This window comes from Podarcis filfolensis (assembly GCF_964270895.1).
Source record: "Podarcis filfolensis genome assembly, chromosome: 1".
In the NCBI taxonomy this organism is placed as follows: Eukaryota; Metazoa; Chordata; class Lepidosauria; order Squamata; family Lacertidae; genus Podarcis; species Podarcis filfolensis.
The window spans coordinates 79625607-79644241 of record NC_139604.1 but is presented as its reverse complement, the minus strand read 5'-3'; the positions used below and the strand labels follow the sequence as shown (position 1 = coordinate 79644241).

General features: G+C 43.0%; 1 protein-coding gene across 1 annotated transcript in view; it reads left to right on the top strand.

The window, feature by feature from the left end:
* Positions 1-18635, top strand: part of ABTB2 (ankyrin repeat and BTB domain containing 2) — a 152042-nt gene that overhangs the window by 114077 nt on the left and 19330 nt on the right. The window contains exons 4-7 of the mRNA XM_083601827.1: positions 13330-13482; positions 16917-17082; positions 17715-17804; positions 18278-18379. Coding sequence (XP_083457953.1) covers positions 13330-13482; positions 16917-17082; positions 17715-17804; positions 18278-18379 — 511 coding nt within the window. The remainder of the gene's footprint in view (positions 1-13329; positions 13483-16916; positions 17083-17714; positions 17805-18277; positions 18380-18635) is intronic.

The window sequence follows — 18635 nt, the reverse complement described above, 5'->3', positions numbered from 1 at the left end:
TTCTCTTGCGAGAGGCCATGAAACCATAACAACATGAAGTAAAACCAGGCAGAGGGCCTTCTTGGTAGTGGTGCCCACCTTGTGGAATGCCCTCCCATCAGATGTCAAGGAAATAAACAACTATCTGACTTTTAGAAGACATCTGAAGGCAGCCCTGTTTAGGGAAGTTTTTAATGTCTGATGTTTTATTGTGCTTTTAATTCTGTTGGGAGCATGGGAAACCCAGCCAGATGGGCAGGATATATATATACACACACAAATATAATATGTAGTTGTTTCTGATTTCAGGTTCAGGGGATGGTTGTCGTGCTGCACTATATGTCTTCAGCAATAGAGCGCTTCTCATGTATTGTTAATATTAGCATTTGACTTGCAACTTTACAGGAAAAATGATCTCTGGAGCTCTTAAGAGACTCCAGTTAATTATCCGCCGCAGAGGAAAAAAGAACCCACCCTAATTTAACATTCCACTAGGAAAACACTGGCATCTACTTCAAATGGGAATTGAGTTACACAAAGATTGCACACGCAGCAACAACAGATTGTGTACAAATGCAACATCAATCAAATACTTCAAAAATAATTCTGTCTCCTCTGCAGTGGTGCTGATCAGCCATTTCCCCTACATGTTACTTTTCTTCATCTTAGACTGTCTGGTGCTTATTAGAAACTCATTCAGTTTTTGAAAATTGTTCATGGAAAAATTATGTTCTTGATAGGCCTAAGAATCGAATTAAGTCTGCCACATTGGAAACTTTTAGTACAAAATTAATAAAATGGCCCATTTCCCCCATCCTTCAGAACTGATCAAATGTTTATGTGACGGATCTTTTTTTATTATTATTGATTGATTTTGCAACATACAACCTGAATCCTTCGCTTGTTTGCAGTTCTGAATTTGATGAGACTTATTCCCTAGTAAGCATGTGCCGGGCCACAACCTTCGCAGCTTTCAGCAATTTGCTACAGCATCTCTCTGTCCAAAGGGTTCTCCAACATTCTCTTCAAAATTAATTGCAGGGTTGAATATTGCAGATGAATCCTGAGTATTGAAAGCAATATACAAAAGAAAAATACACAGCTTCTTCCTGTTCAGTGCAGATCACTGTTTAAATGCAGGAGCCATTCCTTCCAATGGAAAGCAGTGCAAGGTCAGAAAACAGCCCTGTTGAAACGAATGAAACAGGCCTTATGGGAAAGGGAGCTCTTTGGGCATTTCTAGGTTCTTCACCAGGCTTCCTCAATCTCGGGCCTCCAGATGTTTTTGGCCTACAACTCCCATGATCCCTAGCTAGCAGGACCAGTGGTCAGGGATGGTGGGAATTGTAGTCTCAAGATATCTGGAGGGCTGTTCTGCACCTACAGCAGTTTGCTGGGTCAGTCCAATAATCTTTGTATCCTTAAACTGGAGGCATATTTTTGCTCTTGATCTTAGGTGGTGAAAGTAGAAAGTAGTATTGGTTTGCGCATCATGCTATGCCAAACTTTGGTTTAGTGTGACTGCATACAGGAACCTGTGGAGGAGCTCTCAGCCATGGTTCGGCTTAGTTCAAACCAGTTTTACGGAAGCAGGGGTGCCAACTTGAAAAAAATATTAGGAGGGGGCTGGTAAGCCCCACCTCGCATAATCAATCACAATGCATGGCACATGCACACCATCTGAATGCCGATGCCCATTAACAGGAGAGGCTCAAATATTTTATTGGGGGAGCTGAAGGGACCTTGGCCCCTAGGAGTTGGCCGCTATGCAAGAAGGTCTTTTTGTGCCTCCCAATCTCTGCTGACTATCATTTGCAGGGATAGCCAACATGATTCTGTCCGGTTGTGTGACTCCAGCTCCTGTCAACTTCAGGTCAGTGGAAGAGTTGGAGGAGCATCCTTTTGGCTACCTTGGTTTAGAATGATGTGTTATGCCTTGCAAAAGCAAACCAAAACCCTTCCATAAATTGCACAAGGAATCATTGTGGTTTAGAAAGCTAAGCTGTGCAACCTATTGTGTATGTATACTCTGCAAGGCAAAGGTTTAGCAGTATTTAAACAACATATACACATGGGGGAAGTAGATGGAAGAAAGCATTAATTTTTAATCTCTTGACTTACCAAGCTTGACTTCCCATTCAGCGATGAATATTTTGAGATGCTATTTCTAAAAGGTACCTTGCCCATGTTTGTCTTGCTTTTTGGTTTCCTCTGCAACTTGTAAATATTTTTTTAAAAAGAAAATAAAGAAAATAAATAGGGCCCTACCACTGGTAGACAAATAGTAGGTGAAATAATTCTAGTGCAAAATACTGAATGAAATGTCCAGAAGACAGATCTTGGCTGACTTTATATGTATCAAGGGTACATGTAATCTGTACTGGGTTCTGCGGGAGACTGTAGAAATGAGTAGTTTTGTTTTCAGTATTTGTCATTTCATCGTTAAGCCTGTAAGGCACAGCTCAATCATATTTTCATGACACACACCTGCAGTTTTGCTGGTTTTCAGAGGGGAGGATGTGATTAACAAGGAGGGGCGATCTATGGCTATACAGTGGTGCCTCGCAAGACGAAATTAATTCGTTCTGCGAGTTTTTTCGTCTAGCGAATTTTTCGTCTTGTGAAGCACGAAATCCCATAGGAATGCATTGAAAATCAATTAATGCGTTCCTATGGTCAAAAAAAGTCCAAACAAAGCCAAATTTGGTACAACAAGAGTTTATTAACTGCTCTTTAAAGTCACACATACTGTAAAGAGCATTTCAAAAATTGAAGGAACAATAAATTAAGTTTCTAAACATGACAGAAAAACATTTAAAAATCAACAAAGTGAACAGTACATTTTCTAAGACTCTGGGGGACCACTTGAAGAAGGTTCCTCTTCCACTCTTTGCTTCTTGCTGAAGAACCTGTCCATGGTCTGCTGCTTCATCTGCCTTTTCAGCACCTCCCTGAAAGGCGACATGACCCTCGTATCAAAAGTGTTCGCAAGGTCATGTACCACGTGCTTGTCAGGGTGGTGCCGCTGTGCAAAAGCCTGCACATCCTTCCACTTCATGCAAATGTCCCTCAGTTCTTTGGAGGACAGCCGTTCCTAAGTTGCTTCCCCCTCTTCCAGCGAGGCCTGCTCCTGCGCAGCCTCTGCCTGCAGTTCGACCAGCTCCTGGGTGGTCAGCTCGTGGTCGTGCTCCTCCACCAGCTCGCTGACGTCCTCCTCTGTGACCTCCAGGCCCATGGTCCTCCCCAAGGCAACAATGTCCTGCACCACTGTTGACGCTGGTGCATCAGAGTCACTTGGTGCCACACAGTCCAGCCACAGGCTGCGCCAAGCGCAATTCAAATTTCTCTGGCTGATCCCGTTCCAGGCCGTGGTGATCACCTTCAAGCAGGTGACGATGTCGAAGTGGTCCTTCCAGAATTCCCGCAGGGTGATGGTGGTGCAATCAGTCACCTTGAAGCATTGCCTGAAAAGCTCCTTGGTGTAGAGTTTTTTGAAATTGGCGATGACCTGCTGATCCATCGGCTGGAGCAGTGGCGTGGTGTTAGGCGGCAGGAACATGATGCTGATGAAGCTGAACTCCTCCAACAAGTCCTCCTCAAGGCCTTTAGGATGAGCAGGAGCATTGTCCATCAGAAGCAAAGCCTTCAGCGGCAGGTCGTTGTCCAGCAGGTACTGTTTGACAGCAGGGCCAAAAGCAAGATTGACCCAGTCCACAAACAGCACAAGTGTGACCCAAGCCTTGCTGTTGGATCGCCACATGACACTCAGCTGCTCCTTGTCGACCTTGTGTTTCTTGAAGGCCCGTGGGTTCTCCGAGTGGTATACCAGCAGGGGCTTGATCTTCAGGTCGCTGCTTGCGTTGGCACAGAAGAGCAGGGTCAGATGGTCCTTCATGAGCTTGTGGCCAGGCAACTTGGCTTCCTCCTGTGTGATGAAAGTCCTTTTGGGCATCCTCTTCCAAAACAGCCCGGTCTCGTCTCAGTTGAAGACCTGCTGTGGAACGTAGCCCTCCATCTTCACAGCCTCCAGGAACTCCGCTGCAAAGTCTTCAGCCGCAGGAACATCAGAACTGGCAGCCTCTCCATGCCTGACCACGCTGTGGATTCCAGATCTTGCCTTGAACCGGTCAAACCAACCTCTGCTTGCCTTGAAGACTTCTGGCTCGCCTGAGGTTCCTGGCTGTTCCCGGATGAGGTCTGCGTGCAAGGCCTTGGCCTTCTCACAAATGACGGCCTCAGTCACTGTGTCCCCTGCACGCTGCTTCTCTTATAACCAGATGAGCAGCAACTTCTCGACCTCCTCCAGAACAGCTGGGCGGTTCTTCACGATCCTGGTGACTCCCTTGGCTGCATCAGTCGCAAGGATCTTCTCCCTCATCTTCAGGATGGTCCCGATGGTCGATGGATTCCTCCCGTACTCCCTGGCGAGGTCTGTCACACGCATTCCACCGTCGTGCTTCCGGATGATCTCCTTCTTCATTTCCAGCGTCACCTTCTCCTTCCTCTCACCGGCCTCTGCAGCAGCAGTCTTCTTGGGTCCCATGGCAGCACAGCTCCTATCTTCGCAAACTCAAAAAAAAAAAAAATCAGTGCTTCACATCCAAAAAATTCAAAAGCACCCAGCCACCCACCACACAGAAATTCAAACCCAGAACCAAGTCCTTGAATTCCAAACACCCAACCCAAAATCCAAAACCCCCCAAAAAAGTTTTAAAAGTTTAACTTACCAAATGGCTGCAAAAGAAGTTTTGGAAAAGCTTCAAAAATCACCAAAGTCTTCAAAAACCTCAACTGTTCCCCCAGCACTCACCCACCACACAGAAATTGCAAACCCCTCCCCAACTGTTGCAAACCCCTCCCCAACTGTTCCCCCAGCCCCTCCCCAACTGTTGCAAACCCCTCCCCAACTGTTCCCCCAGCCAGCCACCGCACAGAAATTCAAATCCAGAATTTTTTTCAAAAAAAAACAACATGGCCCAATGGTCACAGAAAATCATAAAAATTCAAAAAAAAACCACACAAGCTCCCAGATTCTTACAAACCCCTCCTCAGCTGTTCCCCCAGCCAGCCACCACACAGAAATTCAAATCCAGATTTTTTTTAAAACAACAGCAGAGTGGCCCAATGGTCACAGAAAATCATAAAAATTCAAAAAAAACCCCACACAAGCTCCCAGATTCTTGCAAACCCCTCCTCAACTGTTCCCCCAGCCAGCCACCACACAGAAATTCAAATCCAGAATTTTTTTTTTTAAAAAAAACAACATGGCCCAATGGTCACAGAAAATCATAAAAATTCAAAAAAAACCCCACACAAGCTCCCAGATTCTTGCAACCCCCTCCCCAACTGTTCCCCCTGCCAGCCACCACACAGAAATTCAAATCCAGAATTTTTTTTTAAAAAAACAACATGGCCCAATGGTCACAGAAAATCATGAAAATTCAAAAAAAACCACACACAAGCTCCCAGATTCTTGCAAACCCCTCCTCAACTGTTCCCCCAGACAGCCACCACACAGAAATCCAAATCCAGAATTTTTTTTAAAAAAAACAACATGGCCCAATGGTCACAAAAAATCATAAAAATTCAAAAAAACCCCACACAAGCTCCCAGATTCTTGCAAACCCCTCCTCAACTGTTCCCCCAGCCAGCCACCACACAGAAATTCAAATCCAGAAATTTTTTTAAACAGCAGCAGAGTGGCCCAATGGTCACAGAAAATCATAAAAATTCAAAAAAAAAAACCGCACAAGCTTCCAGATTCTTGCAAACCCCTTCCCAACACCAAGTTCTTGAATTCCAAACACTCCAACCCAAAATCCAAAAACCCCCAAAAAAGTTTTAAACGTTTAACTTACCAAATGGCTGCAAAAGAAGTTTTGGAAAATCTTCAAAAATCAGCAAAGTCTTCAAAAACCTCAAAAAAGGCTACCACACTGCGTGCTATGAGTTGCTCCTCGAAGTCAAGTCGCAACTGCACCTCTTCAAGCAATGCACCCTGGGTATTAACGGTTTTACGAAAAAGGAAACAAACTTGCAAGACGTTGCGAAGCAAGCCCATAGGGAAATTCGTCTTGCGAAGCACATCGAAAAACGAAAAACTCTTTCATCTAGCGAGTTTTTCATCTTACAAGGCATTCGTCTTGCGGGGCACCACTGTATCAGGGATGCAAGCAAGATTATAGCCAGATAATAGTATTACAGAGCAACCCCATGGATGTTTTACTCAGAAGTAAGACTCACTGTGTTCAGTGGGGCTTAGTCCCAGGTAAGTGTGGATCAGATTGCAGCCTTAGTTTCTGATTCACATAAGTAGTTCCTAGCTTGCGAATGGAATAACTGCATTATATTTTTCACTACAGGATTTTCATTAAGCAGACTCATATCAAACTGCTTCTAATGAGCTGTGGAGAAAAAAAGATAAAGTATTCCCAGGATAAAAATCTCATGGTCAAGTTTCACTCTTGCTGCAGAATAGAAGCTTAACTCTTCTTTGATTGGTCTTAACAGGTTTCTTTACATAAAAATACACTGAGGTGTGGGGGAAACTGTAAAATATTGAAGGAACAAAGATGATTCTACCCTCCCCCACCCCCCAGGTTAAAAGTCAGATATTTCAATTAAGAATATCAGAATTTGAAAGGGGGAATAGATGGAAGCAACTTAATTCTGAAGATATATAAATGATATTAAAATATGGATATATCAGGTAAAAATTATGTGGCTAAGGGTGTAAACCTATAGACAGCCAGAAGCAAGTCTTACACAGTTCTGTATGTCTTACTTCTGAGTAGATATGCCTAGGATTGCAATGTTAGCAGGACCTATGAAGGTCTGACATTTCAGCACCAGCACACTTCTCTGGGGAAGATCTGCTTTGCTTTGGAGGAGGTGTGAATATCTCCAAAGTAGCTCGATTTGGTTCAATATTCAGACTTTGTCCAAAGCAGATACTCCTTCCTAGTGGATTGCTCTTGATGGGTTGCATGGATTTAACACTCTGAATTGCTTATTAAAACATATTGTACACATTTATGTATCAAATTTCTTTAATGCAAATATTTTCTGGGTGGATTAACAATTAATAATAATAATAATAATTTATTTATTTTATTTTATTTATACTCCATATAAATATAAATCAATATATATTATTGATACTAGGGGCAGCAGAGAGTGCTCACAGCAATTGAAGGTCTTGGTATCCTGATGCATGTGTGCTGAAACAATTCAAGAATATTGAACATTCTCTGTATCTGGCCCGGAATCCCTATAGTAAGAATGTGACGGCATGATTCTTGAATGTTGGAGGGTTCAGTGGAAACTGGTCACCCTTTCCTGTATCCATTCTTCTTGGACCTTTTGGTACCATGAGACATGCTTTGTTAGCTGAACAGAGCCACAGATTTCCAGGGAGACTAAGATTATATCTTTGGAAATTTGGAGCTGAAACTGTAGAGCTGTCATTATCTGTGCCTATGCATACACATTTTTCTCCATCTTACTACTTATGTTTCAGGTTGATCTGGGTGTGCAGGTTTCTGTACAGTCCTGCCCAGACCAGTTTTCCTTAATTTTTTTAGCTGGCAAAGGAAAGGATACATGCGCAGCCATTTATCTGTTTATGGACATATCCACGTTTATTTCACTCTGTATCAGCCTTGCCCAATGTGATGCACTCCCAATGTGATGGACTACAACTCCCATTGTCCCTGACCGTTGGCTATGCTACTTAGGGCTTGATGGACTGCATACATTTAAAACACTAATGGGTATTGTGTAAACAACTGTATAACTTTCCTTATGCATTTGAAGGCAGCCCTGTATCAGGAAGTTTTTAATGTCTGGCTTTCATTGTGGGTTTTTTTATTCTGTTGGAAACTGCCCAGAGTGGCTGGGGCAACCCAGTCAGGTGGTCAGGATATTAATCATCATCATCATCATCTGGAGGGCACCAGTTTAGAGAAGGCTGTTATGAACTTTAAGAAAATACTGGGATATGACTACTCAGTGCCAAAAATCAATATCCTACCATTGCAGAAAGATAATTTTATTTCCTTTTCCTTTAACAGAGTTGTAGCCAGTGTTAGTCATATCAGAGGAGACCCAGTGAAATCCTTCAACCTAATTTAGTCATGTCCATTAACTCCAATGGGTCTACTCTGACTAGGACTAACAGTGGATACAACCTGTTTGTGTTCCTCATTTCCAGCACTTTGAAATGTTTACATTAGGAGTGAAGCTGACTTGACCAGAAGCTCCCCTTCAGTTTTCATTGCATTTGTAAAGCTATCAAGCTATTTTTGCTAGCTAAAAGCTAAAGTGGGGAGTTGCTTCTGCTCTTACAACCATGTTGTCCATGGTTTACCTGCCAGTACAGTTTACTGTCGTCATGGTTTACTGTGCATGAGCCCTCTGTGCTCACCTTGCTTCTCCCGACTTGTGCTGGGAAGAGACAAGCCACAATTCCTAGCTTTGTGGTACATCTGAAGCAGGGATCATCGTTTGTTTTCTTTAAACCACAGTTGGGAAGCCAAGAACAAAGTACATGTGCTTCCACATGAAAAGAATTACTTCTTACAGAGGGGGTTTTATGTGGCACCTGTAACAATGCCAGAACTGCAGAGCCAAGCAGTAGGGTGGGCACCTATGGGGTAAGGTGATCCTGCAAGTAAATTGGTCCCTGTCTGCTGAGGGCTTCGTTTACCAATAGCAACACCTTTATTTATGACTTACTGCGATGTGTGAACATGGCCATTCTCCATTTACTCTCTTGGACAGAAGGGGAGCAAACCTTTTCACAGAGCAGTGAGATTTCCTCCGTGCCAGTCGGTAGTCTCACCCCTCAAATGCTTTCCATTTAGATTCTGCTCCGACATGCCAGCTGCTGCTTGTAATTCTGGCCTCTGTCAGCTTTTACAGCATTGTAATTTCCACTCTGTAAGTGTTACTTCTGGTGTCGGCGCTCGGTAGCCTTCCCACTCTTCCCCAAATGACTGAGCAGTTTGTGGTCAGGTTCACCGCTTCCTCATACCAGTAATCAATTGACTTAGGAGTCATTTCCATCTCGAGAAGCATGACAAAGAATGAGTTATGGGTCAGTTCTTTTAAAATCAGACAGGTTCTGAGCCACTAGAGTATGCCATTTTCATCTAAATAAAAAAAGAAGAGCCCATTCACAGGACATGAGTTGACATTGATCCTTGACTGCCTCTGCCAGTGACGGTTATGTGTACGCTAAATCAGCATTAGGAGAGTATTTCACCTTGGATATTTTCACACAGAACATGCTCTGTTTCAGTTCTATAAAAGGCTACCTCATATTCTTACTGTTTGTATGCAGCAGTTGAGGGCTATGTTTGATCAGGTACCTCAGCTTCTTAAAAGCATCCTTTGGAATGGGGAGAAATGTATTGAGAAAGCAAGACTGAGGGAAATGGGGCTTTTCATCCTTTCTCGTCCGTTGATTTCCCTGTTAAAATGCACCACACGCACATTGCTAATAGCCTTGCTGGGGTGGGGCAATAAGACAGGTACAAAATAGCCACTTGTCTTCTTTTTAAAAATGAAGGTATAGGCAATTATTTTGATCAGGAAAATAGCACAGTGGAGAAGAGTAAAACATCACCATCCTCTTCCCTGTTGCCCATTTCTGCAGCTGTTTTAAAACAACTAAACTGGGCTCCATTCCAAGTGCTGGTGCTTGCCTTTGTAGCCCTCTGCATCATAGAAGCCAAGTGGCTGCTGGTTCATCTACTCTCCTGTCACTTAACCCATGCACATATATCTACACCTAAGACTTCTCCAAATCCCTGGTTGAGTGGCAGCCAGGAACAGAGCCTTTTCCACGGTGGCACCCCACCTGCAGAGGACCCTTCTTTGACAGGCTTGCCTGACACTCACTTTACTATCAATTCAAGTCCTTTAAAAAAAAATGCAGGGCTTTTTTTGATAGTGCTAACTTTTCTCCATTTTCTTTCTTTTAAGCTAATGTGGGTTTTTAAGAATTTAGTGTTTTACCTTGACACACGCTCTTTTATATATATATTTTGTAATCTCCACAATTTTTCTTCTTTTGTAAACTGCCCTTGGGAATGCCAAGTGGCTATTGAAGGGCACGTTATACGTTTCAGGAATGAATGAATAAGTTTTTAAAGCCCATTGGGAGATCCAGTTACACGGTGTTTGGTCCAAAGAGAAATCTGCAAGTCAGCTTCTTGTCTCTTAGTTTGACACTCTAGCATTAAACAAGCAGGGGCAAGATCACTCTGAATGGCCGCCTGAGATTATATTTCTTTTTGTGTCTGTGATAATATATATGTGGCAAGCAGGAAGATAAACCTAGGAGCTGAGCTGTCATAGTTCTGATGTCATTTTTGTGGGGGAAACACTGTGTTTCAGTGCCCAAAGAATTGCTTTCTGCTCTCTGGAAGGTCACCTCTGTGCCTGGTGTAGAATGGCTAAATGCCCTGTAATCAAAAGCACTTTATTTGTCTTTATTTGAAAGTAGCTCACTGACTCCTGTCAACTCTTTCAACCTGTTTTATAGGACTCTTGGTCACATCCCCATCATACATTTACAGCACTCTTATGCCACTTTTAACATTCATGGAGAATCCTGGGAACTGTGGTTTGTCAAGAATGCTGCCCTCACAGAGCTCCATTTTCTACCACGCTTAACAAACTACAGTTTCCAGAATTCTCCAGAGCTGTTAGGACTGCTATAATAAGTGGGTGTGACTTTAGTCTGTGAATGGACAGACCTAGAAACAGGGATTGGAGAAGAATTAATTTGGTTTGCATTTTGATATGAGCCTACCCAGTTTACACAGGTCTCCTTCAAAATTCACAGTTCTCTGAATTTTTCAGCGCAGGTACCAAAATGCACATACTATTAGTGGAAAGGCAAATGCTTAGAAAAACTAGCATATTTCAGGAAATGAAGATGAAAATGTTTATGAATTTTCATACAGACTCTTTTTTTTAATGCAAACATCTGGAAATGGGATAAACCTGAGACTTGGAAAGCTGAGAAAAGTTGACTGACGCAGGTGGCACTGTGGGTTAAACCACAGAGCCTAGGACTTGCCGATCAGAAGGTCGGCAGTTCAAATCCCTGTGATGGGGTGAGCTCCCGTTGCTCGGTCCCAGCTCCTGCCAACCTAGCAGTTCGAAAGCACGTCAAAGTGCAAGTAGATAAATAGGAACCGCTCCGGCGGGAAGGTAAACGGCATTTCCGTGCACTGCTCTGGTTCACCAGAAGCGGCTTAGTCATGATGGCCACATGACCCGGAAGCTGTCTGCGGATGAACGCCAGCTCCCTCGGCCCATAGAGCGAGATGAGCGCCGCAACCCCAGAGTCGGTCATGACTGGACCTAATGATCAGGGGTCCCTTTACCTTTACCTTTTACCTTGAAAACAGGGTGTGCCACTCCCTTTTCCTACTGCAGCTCACACACACCTCCCCCCCCCCATCTTTACAAGCCTTTTAACAGACTTCCTAGCTGGCAAATCGAACACGAAATCACTCTGCTATTTTGCCCATCCTTTCTCTCCTTCTCCAAAAAGAATGGTAGAAATCAATGTTTTATAAACTTTTCCTAAAAGCTTCCATGAAGCAGGGGGGGAGGAGGGAGGAAGTTGTGACCCAGGGACATAATGGGGTGGGGGAACCAGTTAGCACCCACTCTCTGTAGCTAGGTTCCTTGGAAACAGGAAGAGCTGGTTGGTTTTCCCAGAGGTTGAACCTAAGGAAAAAGCTGTATGTAGACAATGCAGTGAGTGCACTTTTCCAGCAACCTCGCCTCTCAGGTTACATACATCTGTACGCAGCATTAGTCATTTTGTGAGGCACCTTGAGAGGCCTTTGTTGGATTAAAGGCAGGATAAAAGTTTCTAAACCAACTGATAAATTACAAAGAGGGTTCCTGATGCTGTCATGCTGAGCAGTGTATTTTGCGCAAGCACTGTGTGCGGGTGCCCTACTCTACTCCACCCCACCTCCTTGACGAAAGCTACAAATAAATACTTAGATATTGTTTTTTATTTAATTGGCGAGGTAACAGATGGAACAAATGGTTGGGAATGCTCTGTGGGAAAAATTCCTTTGTGGATTAGGAGGGTTAACTAGATAGCTGAACACAGAAGGGAAATGGGTGCGGAGGGAACAGCGCACGTTGCTTTTTATGGGCTGCCTGTGCAAAACACACCTTGCTTGTGGCAAAATGGAAACAGATGTTAGACTTTTGATGAGCGGAGTTGAAAGTATACATATTGAAAGCCTGGCAGAGGGACCTCCACTCGCAAATCCTATTATTTGCAATGATTTCTAACAGGATTTGTCTTTCCTGCTCTTCTTCCCCACTCTGAACGCATCAATCTGAAAATGCCTTTCATGATGTCATCCGCTTTTCTTAATACCCAGTTCATTTTTCTTTCCCTCTATCACATCTGTGGGGGGGTTTTCCCCTTTCTGATCTGAACTTTAAAGGGTAGGAAGAAGTCAATCCTCTTAGCCCCACAGATCAATTGCTCAAAGGGGAAGCATATTTTTCTAGCATAAAGCAAACTGAATTGGATTTGAGAATATGTTTCTTTAAAATATACACTTGGCATCTGTAAGCCTATCAGCAAGGGCAGCTTCATTCTTTCAGTGGAACGAAACAAATCAGTTTTGGTATTTCTAGTTCTGAGGCAGTGCTCTGGTAAGAGAAGCGATAATAATAATAATAAATAGGGGAAAGTTTCTACTATACTCTCCTTCTTGAGTTTGACCAAGAAGTACATACCATCAGAGGCCAGGTAAACAAAAGAAGGTTCGTTCATCAGTGACTGGAGAGTTAGAAATCATATTTAGTGGTGACCCAGAGCGCATCATTTCACTATTCCCCATGTAAGTGAATGATTTCTTACAATGGAAAACAAAATACTACAGTTCGGGACAGTTTTGTGTGGGCCAGCTATTGAGTGCACAACTCAGGCAGTATTTTAAGTAGGAACTCACAGCACACATCCTTAACCACCTCAATTCTAAGTGGATTTTTAAAAATATAAATCCTGGTGTATCTACAGAAGTGCTGTTTATTTCAAATGCAGTTCTTCCTACCTGCAGAACATACTGGCTGCCAGTCTGGATGCAAAGGCCCCAAATCCTAATCGTATGTTACTTGAAAGTAGCTCCCATTGATGTCAAAGACAGCTTACTTTCCAGTTTGAAGCTAAATGTGGTGTTTTAAGAAGAAATATTTCGGAAGTGAATAAGATTCCTAACTTTCTAGGGCACTTTGAAATATATTTGGCCCAGATAACAGTCATATGAGGTCTAATGGAACTTCCCTTTCTCTCTGAAGGCCATTCATGCTTCTTCCCCCACTGATGGAATGGATGCGAGTTGCTATAACGTATGCTGAGCACCGGAGGAGTTTAACAGTGGATAGCGATGATATAAGGCAGACGGCCAGGCTACTCTTACCTGGCTTGGACTGTGAACCTCGGCAGCTGAAGTAAGTATTGTGCTTTTATTGCTTGACCAAAAACAATCCGAAAAACTCTGCTAAATTTAATCACTGGGTATTCTTGTGCAGCTTGTAGGTTTCAGACAATTTTTACACACACATGCAGAGGAAGACTGAAATTTGTCCAATATTGCAATGGGTGTGTGTGTGTGTACCTAAACTTCAGGATCATCTTTTGCCATTAAGAGTCATTTCACACTAGCCAAATACCGTACACAATGGGCAGAGAACCTTTTTCTTTTGAGGGGCATATTCCCTTAGGAAAGTTTTTGGACTCTTAACTATTATCTGTCCTGGCTAGCAGAGCCAATGGTGAGGAGTGAGGGGAACTGGGGTCTTCCAAGAACTGGAGATCACCACATTGGCTACTCCTCCTAAGAGGTACTATTTTCTGAGACAGAATCAAAAGTGGGTGCCCCCTTTTCATGTGTGCTTGAAATCAGACACGTGATCTGTGTAAACTGGGCAGACATTTAACCAATGGGCTTGCCTGTCCCTGACATGTCAGTGGCACTTATTTTGAGTAAATACACAAAGGATTGGTAGCAAAAATCCCAAACTTGGGAAACTACAGCAATGGCTCAAAACTTTTCATGCTCTTCCATCTACCTACTTTTATCATGGACTGGATTGAGATGGGTAAGCGACACCATATGGGCTTACACAGGGGAGGGGGACCATGTAGGGAAATAGCATTCACACATGTGCAAATGATCACATTTGGCACATGCATGACTTTGGCAAGGAATGCACACACTGGGAACTTAAAAGGGACCCTGGTGTCCGAGTGTGTGTGCCACATATAAATGGAAATATCTGGCCCTTGGATCTCTTCTCAGCCTCTGCAGCCACACTCCCAGGCCGCAGCCCTCTTCCTGCCCTGCTTTGCGCCATCCTGGAATGTTTTTGCCTGCCTGGAATGTGTCTTTGAACTCTAAAGATGCTTCTTACTTGCCTGAATGGAGACTAAAAGGGTTGTGCAGGTGTATGGGGAGAGCAGCCTGCTTCACAAAGGAAACCCAGCCAGATGGGTGGGGTATAAATAATGAATTATATTATTATTAATAATAATAATATTAATATTATTAAAATCCACAGTTGTTGCTCTGTCCACCTTTTCCCCTTGCCCTGCTCAGTGCTGGCATGTGGCACCCAGGAAGCTGCACAGAAGGGGATGCAGCCCTCAGCCTGAACATGGTTCCCCACTCCTTCCATTGCAGACTGTAGATAAACTCATAGTAAACAGCCATCTGTGTTTCAGACACTATTTATACTCTGGCAGTTTTGCAGGCGCTGGCAGTGGTCCTGGCATCACACAACTGCCACAATCGTCTTTAAATACAAAAAATATTTAGATTTTATAGAAATCTAAATATTTCTACACAATGATTTTGATGGTGAGATTAATTCCACTATTTATTGCTGCTCAGTGCAGTGTTTGTTGCTGATTATAAATACATCTTATGCACGAAGGAAGGGTTTTATTTATCTCACAACCTTCTATTGGATGCTGCTGCTGAGTCCCTGCTTGGCTTTGGACAAGTCATCAAACATGCTCCAGTGTGACCATTTGTAAATCTCGTAAAAGGTTTAGTATTCATTATGAGAAGAAAGGTACTGCAAAGATTAATCGTGCTTTTTTATTGAGCATTAAGATAGTTAGATGAAATGCACTGGGGGAAATATTAGCATTTCCCTTAGGTAGTCAGATGAATGAATTGCTCAAAAGTCACTGCAAGATTTCTTTCTTCTTAGTCAAGCTAACATTAATCTCAGAAAGAGAGAGACATTGTGAATTTAATAGAGTGCTATATTTTATGGAACAAATTCTTTAATAGGAAGTTGAAACTAAAAATAGAATAAAATATCACACAGCAAGATTTCTAAAGCCCTTCTGCCCAACAGTAGACCTTAATGCATCTTCACAAACATCCTATAAGGTAGTAAAAAATAAAATAAAAGCAGGAAACTTGCAACAAATAATAGAACAAGCATGTTGATGTGGCTGTCAACTTGCTGAAACTAAGCAGCTCCTAGTCTGGTTGGTGTTTGGCTGGGAGACTGCTGGAGAATGGCATGTGTGCTGCTGTGGATTCTATGATGGAAAAAAGGTGGGGTAAAAATAGAAGAAAATATATAAATGACAACTCAGATGGCTTCATAAAGATCCTTCTTTCTCACAGTGCGACCTTACTCGTTAATTTCAGTTTAACGGGCCCCGTTTGCCTCCACAGAAGACTGCATCAAATGAATGTGCTGGCCATGCATTCAAGAGAACTGTCACATGGTCCAGTGTGTTAGATCTAGTCTAAAAAGGGCAGCAGCATGCTATAGACTACATTGTAAATCTTTGGGCCGCAGATGGTTAGTGCCATTTTTTATTGCTTCACCATATAAAAAAAAACTTGCAAGTAGAAAACTAGCATTCTGGAACGAGACATTATAGGTAAGCTTGCTCACTACTGCCAGTTTTCTAAGAGTATGGAGCTTTCATATGGGGGAGCATTCAGAAATGTGATTCCCACCTACCTAAAGTGTAGACCATAGGTCGTTGCCAATGTGGCCCTCTGTGAAAGTTCAGACCAGCACAAGGATTTCTGCTTGCACAACACCACATTCCCCCCACCCTCCTCACCTTCTCCACACCTCTTCTAAATATGTTCTAGGGGTTCCCACAACCCTCTGGAGCTGCTGTGGGGAAGATGTGGAAAATGCATAGGGGGAGCAGGGGGAAAGTCCTATTATTCAAGGAGATGGGATGGGGTAGTTGAGACTGTTCCATATAGTAAAGGAATAAGACAACTCTGATTTTCATTAGGTCATAAGGCCCTGCTTGATTTTATTGGAAGGGGCAGTTTTTTTATTTGATAAGAAAATGAATTGTATCTTTAAAAGCTTTTTCCTGGTCGTGTGAAAATGTTTTTGTGTGAAAATGTTTTTGTGTGAAAATATTTTTCCTCAGCTATCTGCAAACAAATAATTGGGGTTTTGGTGTGGGATGTGTGGATGTAAACGTTATAATACAAACAGAAATAAGTACAGACATCTTGTAGTAACGAGCTGCAGCTCTGTGGTCAGGGAAAGTCTGGGCAAAAGGATTAGTCTTTACAAGACATCTTAAGCAACTGACAGGTGATGTTTCACATATGGCAGAGGGAAGGGCATTTCAGAATGCAGGGGCAGTAGTGGACAGATTACTCCTGAGGCAATGTGGCACTCAAAAGGGGAAAAGAGGTCACCAACCACCTCTATTGATCTTCCCTGAGCCGAGTCAAACCAAGGCCTGCTGAAATTCAGGACTATAAATAATCATAATGGTAATAATACAACCCCCTTTAATATTAATAATACGCCTCTCTTTAAAACCAGTAATGCACTGCTTAAAATTGCAGCTATATTTTCTGGCTATGTGTCCCCAACAGGCCTGAATGCTGCTTCAGTTCCTTCCGGAGAATGGATGCAAAGGCCGCCACTGAAAAATTCCAGCAGGATTTGGGGTTTCGAATGCTGAACTGTGGAAGGACTGACTTGATCAACCAAGCTATAGAAGCATTGGGTCTGGAAGGGGTCAATACAATGGACGATCAAGTATGTAGAAGGACGGGGTGTGGGGATGGGGGTGTATCTAAAATTAATTGGGCAGATCAGTATACAAAGCACTTACTGAGAAAGCTCAGACACTGTCTCTTCCAGCTCGGCAACCCTATGATTCTAAGTTGCAGAGGACGTTCCAGTTCATGAGATCTGATACTCTTGCTTCCTTTCATGGGCAGCAGCAACCAAGTAAAATTTCTCATGGGGCAACACAGCAGCAACAAGAACATCAACAGGCACCCCCCCTCACTCCACGGATGTTCTTTAGAGGTTGTCAACCATTATGGACATGTTGACAAAGGGAAGGCAAAATGGCTGTATCCTGCTGCCATTTCAGGGGCTCCAGTTGGTTGTGTGAAGAGGGGAGCCTATTCTTCTTGCAGAGTTCTCCCAAGTAGGACCAGCTCCCTAGTGCAGACCTTTGCCTCCAATTCATGGGGGGTGATGAGGATGGGCAGTGACAATGGGACAGGGGAGCAGACCTAGCATGCTCATCCCTCTCTCCCTTATGCTATTCTGTCTCATGCAGTTAGTATTCCTAGATAAGGCTCAAAAGTGTGCCTATAAACTCCATGTGAGAATCTGAATCGCAGGCTTTTTGATGACCACATGTTTTGTCCTTAAAGGGTATGACTCCACTCATGTATGCCTGTTCTGCTGGTGATGAAGCCATGGTCCAGATGCTGATCGATGCTGGTGCAAATCTAGATATACCAGTAAGTAAAGACTGAACCCAGGGACGCTGCCAGTTTAAGGCCTGACCAAGAACCATTGCTTATTATCCCTCAGAAACAGTGTCTTGTTTGGGGACGATTGCATGTACTGAAGGCCATTCTGAGAGAGAGATTTCCTTCTCTGAAAAATAATTGTTATGGATTCTAGAGCAATAAAGCTTAAATCACCTTCAAAGCTTGCCACAGATGAGATCATGATTAACAGTGGCATAGTAATGGGGAAATAGAGGGAGTAAATGTTTCCTCCCTGCAAAAGCAGCCTCTGAAGGAAACCAGTAGATGCAGTAGAAAAACCCAAGGGACTGAATACACTGATTGGTGTTGGCAGTACTTTCTGAGTCGTGTCAGCCTGTCACTCCCAGGGGCCGTAATTTACTAGGGAAGTGCCACTCCCAGGCATTTCTAAGGGGAGAAGAAAGATGGCAGTGGCTAAACATTCTTTCAATTTTTCCTAGGTCCCTGGTAGTTCCTCCCGATACCCATCAGTTCATCCTGATAGCCGGCACTGGACTGCACTCACCTTTGCTGTGTTACATGGACATATCTCTGTAGTTCAGGTGAGCAAAAGACAAGTTGTCAATCTGCAGTTTGAAATAACAGGAAACAAAAAGGAGATGCAGGGCATGCAAGTTCAGAAAATAGTTGCTTTTGTTGCTTTTGGAACATATATCTATCCTGTAAAGATTAATATTATTATAAATAAAAAACACAAACAGGATAGAGCATAGTTTTTAAAAAAAATAACAACAGTACCAGGTCATCACACAAATAACAACATATATTAAACTTACTCCTAAAAAGACTTCATGTCAT